Source organism: Felis catus, chromosome X (assembly GCF_018350175.1).
Source record: "Felis catus isolate Fca126 chromosome X, F.catus_Fca126_mat1.0, whole genome shotgun sequence".
Taxonomy (NCBI): Eukaryota; Metazoa; Chordata; class Mammalia; order Carnivora; family Felidae; genus Felis; species Felis catus.
In genome coordinates, this window is record NC_058386.1 from 31498604 (window position 1) to 31516973 (window position 18370).

Genomic DNA, 18370 nt, shown 5'->3' on the forward strand with positions numbered 1-18370 from the left:
GAATTTGAAATTAAATACAAAATACCATTTATATTAGCATCCAACAAAAATGAAGTACTTAGGTATGAATATAACAAGATATTTATAAGATCTATATAAGGAAAGTTTAGAAATTTATCTGATGAAAGATAGCAAAGAAGAATTAAATAAATTGAGTGATATTCCACATTCATTCATAGGAAGTCTCAATATTGTTAAGATGGCAGTTCTTCCCAATTTGATCCAGAGATTCAATGCAATCTTAATAAAAATCCCAGCAACTTACTTTGTGGGTATTGCCATATTGATTAAAAGTTTATATGGAGAAGGAAAGGACCTATAATAGCCAACACACTACTAAAGGTGATGAACAAAATTGGAGGACTGACACTGTCCAACTTAGAGGTTTTCTACAAAGGTACAGTAATCACGAGACTTTGGTTTTGGCAACAATACAGACAAATAGATGAGTGGAATAGAAAAGAGAGCCCATGGGGTGCCTGAGTGACTCAGTCGGTTGGGCGGCTGACTTTGGCTCAGGTCATGATCTCACGGTTTGTGAGTTCAAGCCCCTCATAGAGCTCTGTACTGACATCTCGGAGCCTGGAGCCTGTTTCAGTTTCTGTGTCTCCCTCTCTCTGTCCCTCCACCACTTGCACTCTGTCTCTTGTATTGTGTCACCAATAAATAAACATTAAAACAATTTTTTTTGAAAGGGAGCCCACAAATAGACCCACATATGTAGTCAAATGATGTTTGACATAGTAGAGGCAATATAGCTCAGAAAAGATATTCTTTTCAAAAAATGGTGCTGAACAACAGGACATCACAAAGAAAAATGAATCTAGATACAGACCTTACACCCTTCACAAAAGTTAACTCAAGTGGATCACAGGTCTAAATGTAAAATACAAAATGTAAAAACTTAGTAGAAAGCAAAAGAAAAAATCTGTATGACCTTGAGTTTGGCAGTGACATTTTAGATACAACAACAGCGGCAAGATCTGTGAAAGAAGAATTGATAAGCTGGACTTCATTAAAATTAAAAATTTCTGCTCTTCAAAAGACACTGTCAAAAGACCAAAAAGGTGTATTTGCAAGTCATGTTTCTTTTCACTTCTGTACTTTTGCATTGGTCAAACTCTATTATAGTGACTATTTTAACTATGTTTACATTATTCTCAGCTTAATATTTAGTATATTTTATACTCTTCTTGTCTCAAGAATAGTTTTTCTGTTATACTTGTAATTATTAAAATACAAAATTGGAATTTTATAGATGTGATTAAACATGATATTCTATAAATGTTTTAAAGTGTGATTTTGTTTTCTCTCTGGGTACATAAAAATACAAAAAATATTTTTTATTTCAGGTTGAGAAGTATAGTAATAATTAACTATGAGCTAATATCTCTTAATATTTTATCAGTACATTTATTTTCTTCTCATAGTATTGCAAGCACCATTGAGATTATCCAGCACTGATTTTACATTTGAAATCCCATTGTATACTATGGATCCTAATAACAAAGTCACAAAAACTCAGGTATGTATAGAGAAATGATGCAGGTTACAACTTTTCTTTTTACTGTGGTTTTTAGTTTATTGAGTTGATTATTCTGAAGCATTTGTTGTAAGAATACTTTCATTTTTAGAGAACTTGCATATCTATATATTGTATTTCTCAGAAGTAATTTTGAAAATATATAGACACATATAAAGCCATTTTTATATATGTATATATTTAATAGGACTATTCAAAATATTTTATTTTTAAAAGAATCTTTTCCTTTTTTTAAGTTTTATTTATCTATTTTGAGAGACATATAGATAGTGTGAGTAGGGTAGGGGTAGAGAGAGATGGAGAAAGAATCCCAAGCAGGCTCCATGCTTGGCACAGAGCCCAATGAGGGGCTTGAACTCACGAAACCATGAGATCATGAGCTGAGCTGAAACCGAGAGGAGGACACTTAGCCGACTGAACCACCAGGCACCCCCCAAAATATTTTAAATAGAATTAAATCATCTGTCTTTCCTTATATAAAATGGGGCTATGATTAAATTAATGTGAAATATGTTCCATACAGGTAAGGAAATGTGGTGGAAGGTAATAATAAAAACGGGAAAAGTCCAGGTATATAATAAAGTGACTTCTATGACAATCTACTCTTTTTTTCTTACTAGACATCTCTGCATCTCTCTCTCCTAATTAATCCATCTAGAAAGAAAAAAGAGTGACATGAGTAAGAAGGAAGCTCATGCATAGAAAATTGTATTTGTAGTGCCCCTTTATTATCTTATATATTGCTTTTCCTGCAATTAATTTTGAACCTCTGTAGCTTTGAGGGCAAATTATATGGAGAAAATATTTAACATTTTATGCGTCAAATAATAGCCAAGTGCTACATGAAATTATAGAGAACAATAAAGGATCTCTTCTGGCATTAAAATGTGACAGTTTTAAGCATAATATCAGTAAGACTTCTATCTATAATATAACTTCAAGGATGCAAAAGACTTTGTGTTGGGACTAGAAAGGAAGCGTTAGTGAACTGAATTGGATTGAATTCCAAAAGAAAAGCAATCCCTCTATAAATATGATTTTATTTTATATCATTGAATTTTTTTCAATTGGCATAATAAAAGATGATCTAGAGAAGAGCCTTCTGTCTTGAGTGGCAAAGTGGTCATATTGGCCCCACAGAGAAGGAAATATGATTCTAATATACTGCTTGGATTTGCCATGAATGATATTTACATAGTCATAATAAAATATATCATGCAGAGAAGTAATATGTTTGTGGGGCAGAATTCAAATTGATCCTATATAGTGTATTACATGTAAAATGACAAGTGTTTGATACATACAATGTGTATGTGAAGGTTAAGTTGACAGAAGGGTTGGGAATGGTAGAAGAAAGGAGTGAAACTCATTTTACTCAGTGGGTAATTAAAGGAAATTGTGTAAAGTTGACAGAAGAACTAGAGATATAAATATATTACTTCAAGTTACCAGGTGACTAATGGAAGAATTAAAATAATTTAAATATCCACAATTGGGAGGTGGAAAGGGGAGTGGAGATAGTATCTATGAGCTAAATCCTCATCTTCACTAGTGGGCACTCAAGAGACAATATCTGGGTCTGATAAATCATGACATAGCCATGTGATAGAGTAATGGCCCCCAAAGTTATCCAATTCCAATTCCTAGAATTTTTGAGTACACTATCTTCTATTGTAGAAGATACTTTGCTGATGTGTAATGTGATTGACATTAAAGACCCTAAGCAAGGGAGATTATCCTAGATGATCTAGATGGTCCCATTTGACTCATGTGAGTGGTTAAAACCAGAGAAGCTTTCCTGACTGTGCTCAGAAGAAAATGTGATGACAGAAGAAAGGTAGAGAGATTTGATGTTGCTAGATGTGAAGATGGTGAAAAGGAGGCCACCAGGCAAAGAATGTGTTTGCCCTCTACAAACTGGGAATGGCAAGCACATAGCCTTCCCTAGAGCCCTCCAGGAAGATCATGGTTCCTTCACCTTGATCTTAGTCCGGCGATAAACCTTTTGAACTTCTAACCTACAAGACTGTAGTTTAATAAATTTGTATGGCTTTAGACTACTAAGTCTGTGGTCATTTGTTATGGTAGCAATGAAAAAGCCTCAAGTAAGCCATATCAACATTATATTGAGAATAAGGCTATAACTGTCAGAGAAAATCCAAATCAGAATTAGCTAAAATTGGTTGTTTCAGGGAAGCGGAGCTGTTGATAAGAAGGAGTTGAGTGGGACAACTGGTTTTTATAAGTATTTTAAAATTATTTGTGTAAGCTACTAACGTATCATTTTGATAAGATTATTTAAAAAATGACAGTGGTACACATACTAAATGTTTCTTTATAGATGACTGTATCAGTTCTATTCTTGGGCTAGGATTGGAAAATGGATATTTTAGAGATCTGCCATTTCTTCATTTCAGAATGAGAAAAAGGAGGCATTCAAATGACTAGTACAATTTCATGCTCACCTTCTGTTTTAAAAGATGTTTCTTTCTGTATAAGATGCAAATTTTAGAACTAAATAGATATTTAAGTACGGAGAGACATTGGGAATAAAATCGCCTATTTTTTTAATCCTAAATATTTTAAATCAATCATACTTTAGAAAGAAAGGAAGTATGTTATTTTGTTGTGGTGCCAATTGCATGGATCATTGTATACTCTTCAAATTTTGAAGAGTAAAGTTAGAAAAATACCTAGCTCAAGGTTTTATTGTAATAGTATGTTGCACAAGTCTGCACACATGTCATGCATATAGCTCCCAGATTTATCAGAACATTACAAAGACAGTGCAGAGATTTTATGTATACTCTTCACACAACTTGCCATCATGCTAACACCTTATACAACCATAGAACATTTTTCAAGACTAACAAGTTAACATTAGTACAAAATTATAAGTTAGACAACAGACTCTATTTGGGTTTTGTTGCGACCGGCGCAACAAACACCGAGATCAGGGTCCTGAGGGTAGGGGAATGTAAGAAAAAAAAAAGAAGGGAAGCCAGTTTGGGAACAGGAGGGTCCCCTGGGCTGATGGCTCAAGTGACGGCTTTATTGTTGCTGTACACAATCTTTTATATCAAGACTCTTATGGATCAGGTCATTCTAAGAATAAACAGGTTTCACATGATCGCCGCCAACCAAAACATTTAGTTCTGTGTACCTTGTGAACTTTCTAAACGGGTCACAACAAGACCTTGTTGATAGATTGCTAGCAAAACACAGTTCCCATGTTTGTTTCTATTTGACCCGGGGTAGAAAAGGGGGGTAACATTACTGCCAACACCCACAGACCACAGGCTTCAGGAATTAGATTTCTCAGCCTTGACAAGGCTTTCGTATGCCTTTGCAAGTGGGGGAATGGGACGGGGAACCACCGGGTTGGCTGAGTCAACAGGGAGCCGTTGCTCGACCCGGTCTCAGCCTGGCACCAGGGTCCGGCCTCCCACAGGGTTTTACCCGTTTTTCACTAATGTCCTTTTATGTCTCATGGTCCAATCCAGGGTACCATATTGTATTTAGTTTCCTCTGATCTGTGGCAGGCTCTCAGTCTTGCTTATTTTTTTATGACCTGGTCAATTTTAAAGAATACTGGTTTGGTATTTTTTCCGAATATTCTTTAATTTTGGTTTGTCTGATTCTTTACACCTTTCTCGACTGCATTCTTATTTTTTATGGGTTTCAGGGAAGAGTGTAACAGCTGAAATGTCTTCTTTTGTTACATCATGTGAAGGGTGTAAATGATATTGTGTATGGCTTACTGGTAGTGATAAATGTCAGGAGACTTGGAAAAAAGTTGGACAAACTATTTTTCTTTTTTCACACCCTATATGTCAGAAGTGAGTCATCAATGTCAGCCCACACTCAATGGGTTGGTGGTCAAGCTCCACCTTTTGGGGGGGTTATTTACATATATTATTCAGAATTTTTCTGTAAGCATTATTATTCCTTCCCTCCTTTTATTTATTTATTTTATTAATATATCAATGACTTCACAAATATTTACTTCATACTTTCAGTTATAATCCAATATCGCATTATCACATTATTTGTTATTAAAATTGTTCCAGCTCTGGCCATTAGGAATTCTTTTAGACTTGTCCTTTGACATACTTCCATCATTATAATTTTTAAGCATTCTCGTACTTTCTGGCACTATAAAATGGTACAGGCTTGTCTTTTATTTTGCTTGTTCCAGTTCTAGAATCAACATTTTCTTCAAGAAACCCCAGTACCATTTATGGAAGAATGGTATTTAGAAATCAAGATCTGTACACTAGATGTGCTAGCTGCTACTGGGATGTCACATGTTCTAAGCCCCTTTGGCAAATAGAATCAGGAAATATTTGTGTGTATACTAGTGAATACACACATACATAATTTGGCTATCGTTCTTTTTAAAAAATTTTATTAAATGTTTTTATTTATTTTTGAGACAGAGAGAGACAGAGCATGAGCAGGAGAGGGGCAGAGAGAGCGGGAGACATAGAATCCCAACTAGGCTCCAGGTTCCGAGCTGTCAGCACAGAGCCTGATGTGGGGATCGAACTCACGGACCGTGAGATCATGACCTGAGCTGAAGTCGGACGCTTAACCAACTGAGCCACCCAGGCGCCCCTATCATTCTTTTTTTTTAAATTGTGTTTTAATGTTTATTATTTTGAGAGAGAGAAACAGAGCACGAGTGAGGGAGGGGCAGAGAGAGAGACACACACAGAATCTGAAGCAGGCTCCAGGCTCTGAGCTGTCAACACAGAGCCCAACATGGGGCTGGAACCCATGGACTGTGAGATCATGACCTGAGCCAAAGTGACACGCTCAACCTACTTAGCCACCCAGGTGCCCCTGTCTATCTATCATTCTATCTCTATCATCCATCCATGTATCTATTTATCTATTTAAACATGGGTTCAAACTGATGTCTCTGACTTTAATCCAGCACCACAAGGTTTATTCCAATCTTTCTTCCTTGCTTATTTTTAACTCCTTTCTCTGACTATGAAAAATCTGGCTCTCTTATTTATACTTTATTTATGTATTTTTTACCTGTATAAAGTACAGGTAAAAGTGTATACTTTTACTAGTGTACTAGTAAAGAAGTTTCAGAATTTTTAACCTGTATCTAGAATTGCTAATATATTTGCCAACTAGAGTACAGTATTAATAAAGAATAACTTTTTGTCTTTAGCACTATAGTTCCCAGTCCAAACACAGTTTTGCAGTTGCTTCGGCCATTCCTCCTCAGTCTCCACTAACTTCAGTGAGATTATCTCATACATTTGTAATATACTTTGTTGTAATCTACAATGTATCCTGGGGTTCCCAGTATCTTGGTTGATTGTTTTTAAGTTACTTACATTTAAGTTAACTCTTAGTGGTATATAGTTCTATGGGTTTTGAAAAATATGTAGAATAATTGTCCTACCACTTCAATACATGACACAATGGTTTTACTACACTAAAAATCCTCAATGTAACCCCTTTGCTGTCAACTACTCCTCTTTCCACCAACACTTGGCAACCACTGGTTCTTTTTTTCCATCCAAATGATTTTGCATTTCCAGAATGACAGGTAATTTAATTATATAAAATGTAGCCATTTGGGTCTGGCATCTTTCACTTAGCAAAATATATTTTACATTTATTTATATTTTTGTGTGAATTAATACTTCATTTATTTTATCACTAAATTTTATTCCATTGTATGGAGTGTTTATCCATTCATTATTTGAAGGAAATCTTGGTTGTTTTTTTTCCTCCATTGCTTGGCGATGAACAAAACTATTATAAACATTAACATGTACATTTTTATGTGAGCATGAATTTTCACTTAAGTAAATACTTAGGAAGGGGATTACTGGGTCATATGGTATTGTATACTTAACATTATAAGAAACTGCCAAACTGTCTTCCTAAAGGACTATACCATTTTACAGTCTCACAATCATGAATGAAAGTTGTTACTCAGCATCCTTGCTAACTAGCATAGCTTTTTGACATTTTTATTTTACCCTGGTCTCTATCCTTTGTGTATTTTTCATAGTTGTTAATATGCTATGAGCATATTTGCATACCCCTTTGTTTGCCTAACATCACTTTTAAAACTATCTGTGAATTCCACTTTAAAAAACTTTTTTTTAATGTTTATTTATTTTTGAGATGGAGACAGAGTGCGAGTGGGGGAGGGGCGGAGAGAGAGGGAGACATAGAATCTGAAACAGGCTCCAGGCTCTGAGCTGTCAGCACAGAGCCCGATGCGGGGCTCGAAACCATGAACCATGAGATCATGATCTGAGCTGAAGTCGGATGCTTAACTGACTGAGCCACCCAGGCACCCCATGTGAATTCCACTTTTAATCACTTGACTTTGTACACAGGCTCTTCACGTTGGCATGGTAAAACAAGCTAAATTTTATATTGCATATTATAATTTTTATAAATGTCTTTTTATTTATGTATTTTGTGTGTATAAACAGGATCTTGTCTTACATAATACTTCAAAACAAGATGTGAAATGGACTTTGGATATTAGTAATACTGGCAAACTTTTCAAAGATGGCACATTCAAGATTAGTGTGCTGAGTGGGATTCTGCAACCACATAATGAAATTAATGTTTCCATAAGTTTCTGTCCAAGTAAGTGCTTTTTTCTTATATTTGTTATTGATGTTTCAATTTACCTCTCACATATTATTTAATTTTATCTTGTACACAAAAGTTTAGGTTATTTTTTATGTGTTTTTTAAATAGGTTTAAAAAGATTCATACTAGAATTCTTTGATAACCAGCCTCAAATATGGCCCCAAATAATTCTCACCTCTTGGTATTCATGTCCTTATATAGTGCCCTCCCACGTCACATAGGACTGATGTATCACCCAGAAGATATTATGAATGTGATGGCGTATGATTTCCAAGATTAGGTCAGAAAAGGCATGGCCACGTCTAGCTTGCATTCTTGGATTGCCCACTTTGGGGAAGCTGGCCATTGTGTCTGTTTATCTCTATGTTCACTTCTTTACTGATGTTTTTTTTACAACAGCTTTATTGTACCTTTTTCTAATTGGTATGACAAATTTTCTGTTATTACAAATCTATTACGAAAATTCTTGGTGGTTTTTACACATTTACTTTTCCAAATGAACTATAGATTGTTTTCTTCCTGTTTCTAGAAAAAGACATATAATTGAGTTTTTCCCTTCAAATAATGGCATGTTTTTCTAGTAATTAAAGTTTATTTTATAGGTATCACTATTATGAATGAGATTTTTAAATTAATCTTTTTAATTAGCTATGACTATATAAAAAGAATATATTTATAGTTTATCTTTCACCTTGCTCCTATGCTGAACTTCTCTAGTTAGATCTGGAAGTTTTTCAGAGATTATTCTGTATTGTTTTCTAAGTAAATAGTTTTATAATATAAAATGATAGTAACTAATGAATTTTTCTCTTCATTTACAATATCTCCTCCTCTACCTTATTCTCCTCCTGAATCTGTTAATACAATGTTACTACATTACAATCATATTACATTTATATTACAACTGCACTAGAACTGTTACTATAGTCTGTCTGAATCTGTTACTATGGTGGCAGTTTGTTAAAACTGTTTTGATTCCAGTAGTTTTGCTTTGTATATTTGGATGTTATTAAAAGATTATGTCTTATATATCTTTTAGAAATAGCATATGTATTTAAAGTAATGTTCTTTTTTCTACTAAATGCTATTTGCTTCAATGTTGTTTTATGTGCTACAGTGCCATTTTGTCTTTCTTTGGTTGATATATCATTTTATTTTCAGTCTGTGTCTTTTTAAATTTAAGACCAGTATTGTAAAACAAAGGATTTTGCTTCTTTTCTTGAGCAAGACTGAAATGTAATTTTTAGGAGGGGAATTTGACTTATTCATATTTTCTGTTATAATATATTTTTCATTTTCATGCAGTTTCATTTTATATTTCCTTTATGTTATATTTCTTATCATTTTTCATAAATTTTATGTATTGATCCAATTTTTGTCTTATATGCTATACGTCTATTTCCCTTCTATATGTCATCTTTAGACCTTTGGGAACACCTATGTGGACATATATTTTCCTGTCAGTTCTAAGATGGAATAGTATCAATGAACTTTCCCACAGACAAAATTATATATGAATTTATTTCTTACTCAAGACTTTGTTGAAATATTTTGGAATTTTATTTGCAGTTAGTTTTTTTTTTTTTGTAAACATCATTCCATTCCACCCACTGCTTGGATCAGTGAGCTGTAGTCTTCTCCGTCTCTAAGGTATTGAGGTAGCAGGAGGCAAGACTGTAGCAGATCAAAGCCAACAGGTTGGATGAGAGTACAGGGTTCTTCAAGATCAAACAGCTGGATGGAGAATGGGATCTTTGGGGAGTTGGAATTGAGTTATAGGGGCCTTTTGAGTTGGAACCAGGGTAGCTTATGCTTGATTTTTTGGTCACCCTCATTTATTTTCTTCTAGTACAGACAATTTTTATCTTTCCTGGCTCACACAGCATGGAATACAGCTTTCATGACTTTTCCTTAGTAGTTCTTTCCAAATCAAGTGTGCATTTATTTTCTGGTTTTCTCAGTTGTTTTTACTATTCATTAAAATGGGGAAACTACTGGAATCTTGAAGAAAAAGATGCCTTTTATTTTGCCTTACATTCTTATATATTTTTTTTAACGTTTTTATTATTTTTGAGACAGAGAGAGACAGCATGAACGGGGGAGGGGCAGAGAGAGAGAGAGAGAGGGAGACACAGAATCTGAAACAGGCTCCAGGCTCTGAGCCGTCAGCCCAGAGCCTGACGCGGGGCTCGAACTCACGAACCGCGAGATCATGACCGGAGCCGAAGTTGGGCGCTTAACCAACTGAGCCACCCAGGTGCCCCTAAATCAGATACCATAGAGGTAAAATTCACATTCAGATGTGATTATTTTTGAAAGTATGGTTTTCTTAATTACAACTTTGTTAAAGTGTGATTCTTACACCATAAAATATATTTTTAAAAAATGTACAGTGTAGTGGTTTTTAGGATCGTCATAGATGGGCAGCCATCAAAACAGCCTAGTTTTAGAACATACTCATTGCTTGCAAAGGAAACCCTGTACCCATTATTGGTCACTCCCCATCTCTCCCTCCACTCAGCCACTGCTGACCTTTATTGGTTGTCTCTAGGAATATGTTTACTGTGGATATTTCATATAAGTAGACTCCTATAATGTGTCCTCTTGTGATTGGCTTCTTTCACATTGCATAATAATTTCAAGGTTAGTCCAGATTATAGCATCAATTAGTACTTAATTCCCTTCTGTTACCAATAATTGTATGGATATATCACATGTTTGTTCATAGACATTCATCTGGTGGATATTTGGATCATTTGTACTTTTTTGACTCCTGTGAATAAAACAGCTAGGAACATTCCTGTAGCGTTCTGTGAGGACACATGTTTTCATTTATTTGGTTATATATCTTAGAGTGGAATTGTTGGGTCTTAGGATAGTTTGATGTTTAACATTTTAAGAAACTGCCAAACTGTTTTACAAAGCAACTGTAACAGTTTAAAATCTTACCAGCAATGAATGGGGGTTCTATTTTCTCCACATCCTTGCTAACTCTTTTGTGATCTTTTTTATTATAGTTATCCTAGTGACTGTGAAATAATATGTCATTGTAGTTATTATTTGCATTTTCCGGATGACTACTGATGTTGTGTATCTTTATATGTACTTATTGTCAGTTTGTATATCATCTTTGGAGAAATGTCTGTTCAAATCCTTTGTTGATTTTAAAATTTGGTTGTCTTTTTGAGTTTACATTGTTCTTTATGTATTCTGGATAAAATTATTTTATAAGTATAAAGCATTTTATTTCATTCTGAGATTTCTCTTTTCACTTTCTGATGATGACAGCTAACGCAAAATAGCTTTTAGTTTTGATGAAGCGTATTTTATCCAATTTCTCTTTTTTTAGTTTAGCTTTTCAGTGTCTTATCTATGAAAACATCACATAACCCGAGGTCATGGTGATTTATTCTTATGTTCTCTCTTAAAGTCATATAATTTTATCTCTTACATTTAGGTCAATGGCTTATCTTGAGTTACTTTTTAATATGCTGTAAGGTAGGGCTCCATCCTCATTCTTTTGCATGGGCCTATCTGCTTGTCCCAGCACCATTTATTGAAAAGAATATTGTTTCCCCATTGAATTGTGTGTGTACACACACACACACACATATATATACACACATACACATACATACACACACATACACACACACATACATACATACATACACACACACATACATATAAATCTATGTAAAGATATTTTATATAGATATGTATTAATTCTTCATGAAATGTTCAGTAGATTTCACCAGTGAATCCATTTGGATTTTGCCTGTTCTATGTGAGAAGTTTTTTAATTGCTACTTTAGTTCTGTAACTGAGTCCAAGTTCATTCTCCTCACTGCACAATAGGTCAGTAAGTGGAGAGGCAAGACATTAGGGAAAGGAAAGCACTTTGTTTGGAAAGCCAGCAAACCAAAGAGACGGCAGACTATTGTCCCGAAGAACCATCTCCCTCAGCATGAAATTGGAGTTTCTTTTATGCTAGCAAAAGGAGGAAGTGGGAAGGGTTGGAGTCAAAAGGTAACTGACTTCTGTAGACATCTGAGGAGATAATGTATGTCCTTGGACAGTTGATCTTTGCATACAGGAATCTATCTGGTCATGTCATTCCTATAAATCTTACGCATAGCATAGTCATTTCTGTATGTACTTCCTCATCTCCTTAGGCGAGATAGATTTGGGTAAAAAGCAGTTTTTGCAAATCTTAGCTGTAACATGGCTACATGCAGGGCTCAGCAGAAGTTTCTAAGCTATAGGTCACAGCAGCAAGGAAAATAGAATCAGTGTGGAGTCAGACATGCTGTTTCTCCCTGTTATAATCCCTTTCAATAAGTCAATTCACATTTTATATTTCTTATGTCAGTTTAAGTACATTTTGTGTTTCTAGGAATTTGTCCATTTTATCTACATTATCTAATTTGTTTATATACAACTTTACATTGTGTTCCTTTATATTTTTTTTTATTGAGTTTCTGTAAAGTGAATAGTGATTTTCCCTGTCTTATTTGGGACTTTTGTAATTTGAATCTTCTTTTCTTCTTGGTCATTCTTGCCAAAGGTTTTTCAAATTTGATATGCTTTTCAAAGACCAACTTTTGATTTTATTGATTTTCTTAATATTTTCCTATACTCTATTCAACTAATTTCTGTTCTAATATTTATTATTTCCTTTCTTTTTGGTTTGGTTGTAATTTGCTTTTTTACCTTGTTTCTTATGTTGCAAAGTTAAGTACTTATATCTTCTTTTTTAAGATAAGCCATTTATGGCTCTAAATTTTACTCTGAGCCCTTCTTCTGGTACATCCCATAAGTTTTGGTGTGTTTTGTTTTTATTTTAATTCATCCCAAATTACTTTGTAAAATTTCCTTTGCTATTTCGGGGCGCCTGGGTGGCGCAGTCGATTAAGCGTCCGACTTCAGCCAGGTCACGATCTCGCGGTCCGTGAGTTCAAGCCCCGCGTCAGGCTCTGGGCTGATGGCTCAGAGCCTGGAGCCTGTTTCCGATTCTGTGTCTCCCTCTCTCTCTGTTCTCAAAAATAAATAAATGTTCATGCTGTGTCTCTCTCTGTCTCAAAAATAAATAAATGTTGAAAAAAAAATTTCCTTTGCTATTTCTTCTTTGACACTTAGTTATTTGGGAATGTGTTGTAGAATTTTCATATATTTGAGAATTTCCAAAATTTCACTTTGTTATTGATTTCTAATTTTATTCCATTGTTGTCACAAAACATACTGTTTATGGATGCAGTCATTTTATTTTGATTATTTTTTTAATTTTTTTTAGTATTTATTTTTGAGACAGAGAGAGACAGAACATGAATGGGAGAGGGTCAAAGAGAGAGGGAGACACAGAATCTGAAGCAGGCTCCAGGCTCTGAGCTGTCAGCCCAGAGCCCAACGTGGGGCTCAGACTCACAGACCGTGAGATAATGACCTGAGCTGAAGTCAGAAGCTCAACTGACTGAGCCACCCAGGTGCCCCTTTTTTGATTATTTTTTAATGCTATAAATTTATTTTTTTAAGTTTATTTATTTTGGGAGAGGGTAAGACCCAGAGAACACGAGTGGGGAAGGGGCAGAGAGAAAGGGAGAGAGAGAATCCGAAGCAGACTCTGCACTGTTAGTGCAGAGCCCAACACGGGGCTCAAACTCATGAACCGTGAGATCATGACCTCATCCAAAATCAAGAGTCATACACTAAACTGTCTGAGCCACACAAGTGCCCCTGGATTCAGTCAATGTAAAGGCTTACCTTATACCCTAAAATATGATTTACCTTCAAGAATGTTCAACATGCACTTGATTTCTTTTTTTTTTTTTAAGATTTTTTTAATTTTAAGTAATCTCTATACCCAACATGGGGCTCAAACTTAAAACCCTGACATCAAGAGTCACATGCTCTACCAACTAAGCCAGCCATGCTCCCTCACGTGCACTTGAGAAGTGTATATATTCTGTTCTTGTTGGGTAGAATGTTCCATAGATGTCTTTTAGATCTATTTTGTTTATAGACCAAAATATTTTATTTCTTTAGTGATCTTCTACCTATTTGTCTTATCCCCAATTGAGAGTAGAATATTAAATTCTCAAAGGGTTATTACTGAAATATCTATTATTTCTTGTTTCAGTTTTACTGTTTTTTTTTCCTTGTGTACTTTGTGGCTCTGTTAGGTGTATTTATGTTTATAATTGTTTTATCTTCTTCGTGGATTGTCCTGTTATCATTATATAATGTCCTTCTTTGTCTCCAGTATTGATTTTTATCTTAATAATTATTTTGTCTGATATTAGCATAGCCACTGCAGCTGTCTTTAAGTTACTATTTGCATATATAGAATTTCTCCATCCTGTTACTTTCAGTTGAATTGTGTTTCTGAATCCAAAGAGTGTCTCTTATAGATGGCATGTATTTGGATCATTTTTAAAAATTTATTTTGCATATCTCAGCCTTCTCATGGGTGTGTTGAGTCATTTTACACTTACTGATTAATTAGTGATGAAGTAAGACAAAGAAAGATTTACATTTGCCTTTTGCTATTTGTTTTCTGTATTTTTGAGAGACAGAGAGAGGCAGCATGAGTGAGGGAGGGGCAGAGAGGAAGAGGGAGACACAGAATCCGAAGCAGGCTCCAGGCTCTGCACTGACAGCAGTGAGCCCATGCTGGGGCTCAAACTCACAAACTGTGAGATAGTGACCTGAGTCAAAGTCAAACGCTCAACCAACTGAGCCACCCAGGTGCCCTATAGTGAATTTTTCATTTCAGTCATTATATTTTTCAACTCCACAATTTACATATATGCTTATATATACACATATGTATGTCTGTCCAATGCTTGAATTTTCTTAGGGACAGTTTCTGTTGACAGCCTTTTTGTGTGTGTATATGGATCATTCATTATTGACTTAGGATTTTTTCAGTTATACCCGGTGAGATCTTGGCCTTATTCTTTGAGCTATCCTTAGCAACTGCCATTTTCTTCTAGCAGGCATTGGTAATTGATTATGCTTTTCTTCTGTCATTTTCTTATCTTGTAATCTGACTGTGGTGTAAGCCTGTTGTCCCAAGCCATGGTCAGGGCCTTTATGTCCCATTTGTTTTTTTGCCTTATAGTTGCATCCTTTGCCATCAATATCACCTGAAGTGGGGTAGATATACTTTAGCTCCACTTTGGCTAGACTTGTTATGCTGGTCACCAAGCAGGGCTGCCTTATATTCTCAAGGCTTTCAAGAGTTTAAGTGGGTGTTTTTTACTTTTCGCTCCCTCTCATCTCTTTCTTGGACTGGCACAGGGATGGAGGCTGGGGCTATGGTAGAGTAGGTGACCCATACTGATCTCTAAGCAAATCTCCAGTCCCTTCTGAATCCAAACCATTGTTCTTGAATCTAATTTGTGTGGTTAGACCCTCACTTTCCTTAGATAAGATTGTTCTCAGTTCTCATTTAAATAGCCTCAATGTTTCGCAACCCATTGAGCACATAAGTTAGAAAATTCTCCACATGAGAATCCCTGCTGCATAAAAATATAGAATTTTTCTGGTAATGAGCTTTAGGAAGTGAAAGTATTGACTACTAGCTTCTTTATGCAAACTGAAGCAAAAGAACAAACGGAAGATGCTTGAAAAGGCAACTATGAAGATTTCCCTCCCCTCCCCCCTATTTTTTGAGGAAGTCTATACTGGTATTTGTCTTTAATTTAAAGCATCTGCTTCAGTACCTTTATAGTTTATATGCCACAATGAAATAAGCACACCAAATGCCATTTCTGTTTAAAAGGGTGTTATAGTAACTTACCTGTTATTCTTCTTAATTATTCTTTCTTCTGAAGCAACATTAAGATGCCGTCTCTGATAGATGCTGTTTGAGCCCTTCCAGATTCCCATTACTGGGTTTTCCCACCCATCTCTCAGTTGTGGATATTGGCTCCTAATAGGTTGTGTCTGTCCCCTCCTCTAGAAGGTTGCCATTGGCTGAAGGAAGATACTATGTACAGAGATGCCTATGAGGTTAATTGTCACCACTACCACTACCTTAGGTGGCCCAGCTAACTTTCCCGCAGGTGGGACAACCTTTGCGGTGAATTCACATCCCATAGCTGCCTATGGGATCGATTTGAATCTGCATTATAAACCTACAACTTTTCATAGCTTCAGGACCTCCTCTATTTCGCTTCCCCCTTTGCCTACAAGGTCCTCCTGAGAGCATGCACTCAGTAAATCACTTGCAGCAGAACCCTTGGGACATGACTGCTTTACACATCTAAACAAATGTGGCAATCTAAATAAAATACCAGCAACTACCTCTGTTATCAACAGAAAAGGCAGGATAAGGATGTGTTCTAACTTTTAAGCTTTTTAGAATTCATTCAGCTGTGTGTTCTCTCAGTAATATTCTATTAGCACTATGTTGCCTTAATTCAGTGTCCTGATGCATCTATTAGCATGGCATTTTATTTTTTTAAATTTTTTCAGCATGGCATTTTATAATTACCCTCGCTTTGTGTGCAAGAAACAGTACATAGGGTACTGTGATTAGTAGGTTTCAAAAATGTTTCATCTTTTATTATCTCTGTTTAGAACTCTGAAAATATGATAGAAAGCATTACATATTCTCCCCATTCTGAAGTTTATTCTGTAAAAGTAATTGTATTTCATTATGTATTTCTGCATATTTCCTCTCAGTTTCTATATCTGGTTCTGAAAGAAGTAGCAGGAGAGCCAGTCCAGCTAAAGCCACCATCTGTATTTCTGTATAGAGCTTCTCTTTTATGTCTATCAACATTTTTATCCAGATAAAATGGAATAGACAATCTAGAAGGAAATAAGATACATTTCCATTTCACTTTTCCTTCGATATGGGACTAAGCCTCAGCAGTCAAATCTATGCATTGCCCTCTTAGGATTTCAACCTCACTCTTAAGAAAAAATTAAACATGCCTATAACACAGTTGTATAACTTAAATCTGAGATGAACGAGAAGGCCCAGCTGAGCTTAGAAAGATGTTATTGAATCCCTAGTAGTCTTAGGTTATACAGGGAACCCCCATTCTCCATGACCCCAAAACATTTAACAGGTGTGAAACCCAGAAATAATCTCCAAACACCCCATTTGGCATTCACAGTTCCATAAGCCTTAAAACCTTGCCTAATTTTGGAAGTAATGGACTTGATTTTTTTTCTCCCCAAAATAATTTTAACAATATCAGATTCATGAAGTGAAACCATCATTTCTCTATAGATTTACAGTGTTTTAGATCTATAAATTCTATTATAATTTATTTTCTCAAGTGAAGGTATGTATGTAGTCTGTCCTGTTTTCACATAGTCTTTCCTGTGCTCATCTGTCAGTAAGAAGTCACTAATTCACTTCCCTTTCCAGTCACCTCTCATTTTCCAAGGATCCCAGACTATATGAACAAGAAAAGACTTATTTGACCAAGTAAAGGCACCCAGTACAGAGAGATCTAGTGAGTCTGATCAGTTCAGTGATTCTATTGCTTTTGTGTATAGTTCACAATGTCACTTTTGAACATGCATCGCCCAGAGCACTCATCATCTGCTTTTGTGATATTCTTGATGGCCCTGATCCTGTTTTCTCATTCTAAGATATTACCTTGAGTTCATACTCACCAAATCACATCTTTCTCTCTACAAGACACTGTGTTGGGGCATCTAGGTCTAAAAGGGCACTGGCAGCTTGCTGGGATGGGACTGTTGTGTGGGACTAGCCTGCAGCCCCAGATGCTGAGCCCTTTTCTCCAACACAAACTGCCTTTCCTCATGATGAGTTGGTACATGGGAATTGCCTTTCTTTTCCTATGAGGTGAAATTGGCCAGTCAACCCTGGTACCTTTCCATAAACTTAAAAATCTGGGAGGAACAACATTCCTCTCTTCTCAGCACACCTATTTCTCAATACGAGTCCCCTGAGATCCTTATGGCAACTGTCTGACCTCATCTTCGTACTGCATATACTAAGGGGATAGGCAGCTCCTGTTAAGGAATAGAAACCAATCCAAAAAAATAAGTCTTACTGCACTGTCTGCTCTAGGTTTATGTATTTTCCAATAATAATATCTGCTTTAACAAGGCCTGCTCTATTTCTAGACATAGTGCACTTTAAAATATTTTTTAATGTTTTATTTCTTTATTGAGAGGGAGAGAGTGAGAGACGGAGAG

General features: G+C 35.6%; 1 protein-coding gene across 4 annotated transcripts in view; it reads left to right on the forward strand.

Annotated features, from left to right (window-relative positions):
• The window catches only part of CFAP47 (cilia and flagella associated protein 47), a 566822-nt gene that overhangs the window by 121821 nt on the left and 426631 nt on the right, over positions 1-18370 (forward strand). For 3 of the 4 annotated variants that reach the window (XM_045050610.1, XM_045050611.1, XR_006592925.1), the window contains 2 exons: positions 1431-1525; positions 8020-8179. In XM_045050610.1, coding sequence (XP_044906545.1) covers positions 1431-1525; positions 8020-8179 — 255 coding nt within the window. Of the gene's footprint in view, positions 1-1430; positions 1526-8019; positions 8180-8386; positions 9217-18370 lie in introns of those variants that run through there. The other variant, XM_045050612.1, reaches the window with a different exon arrangement.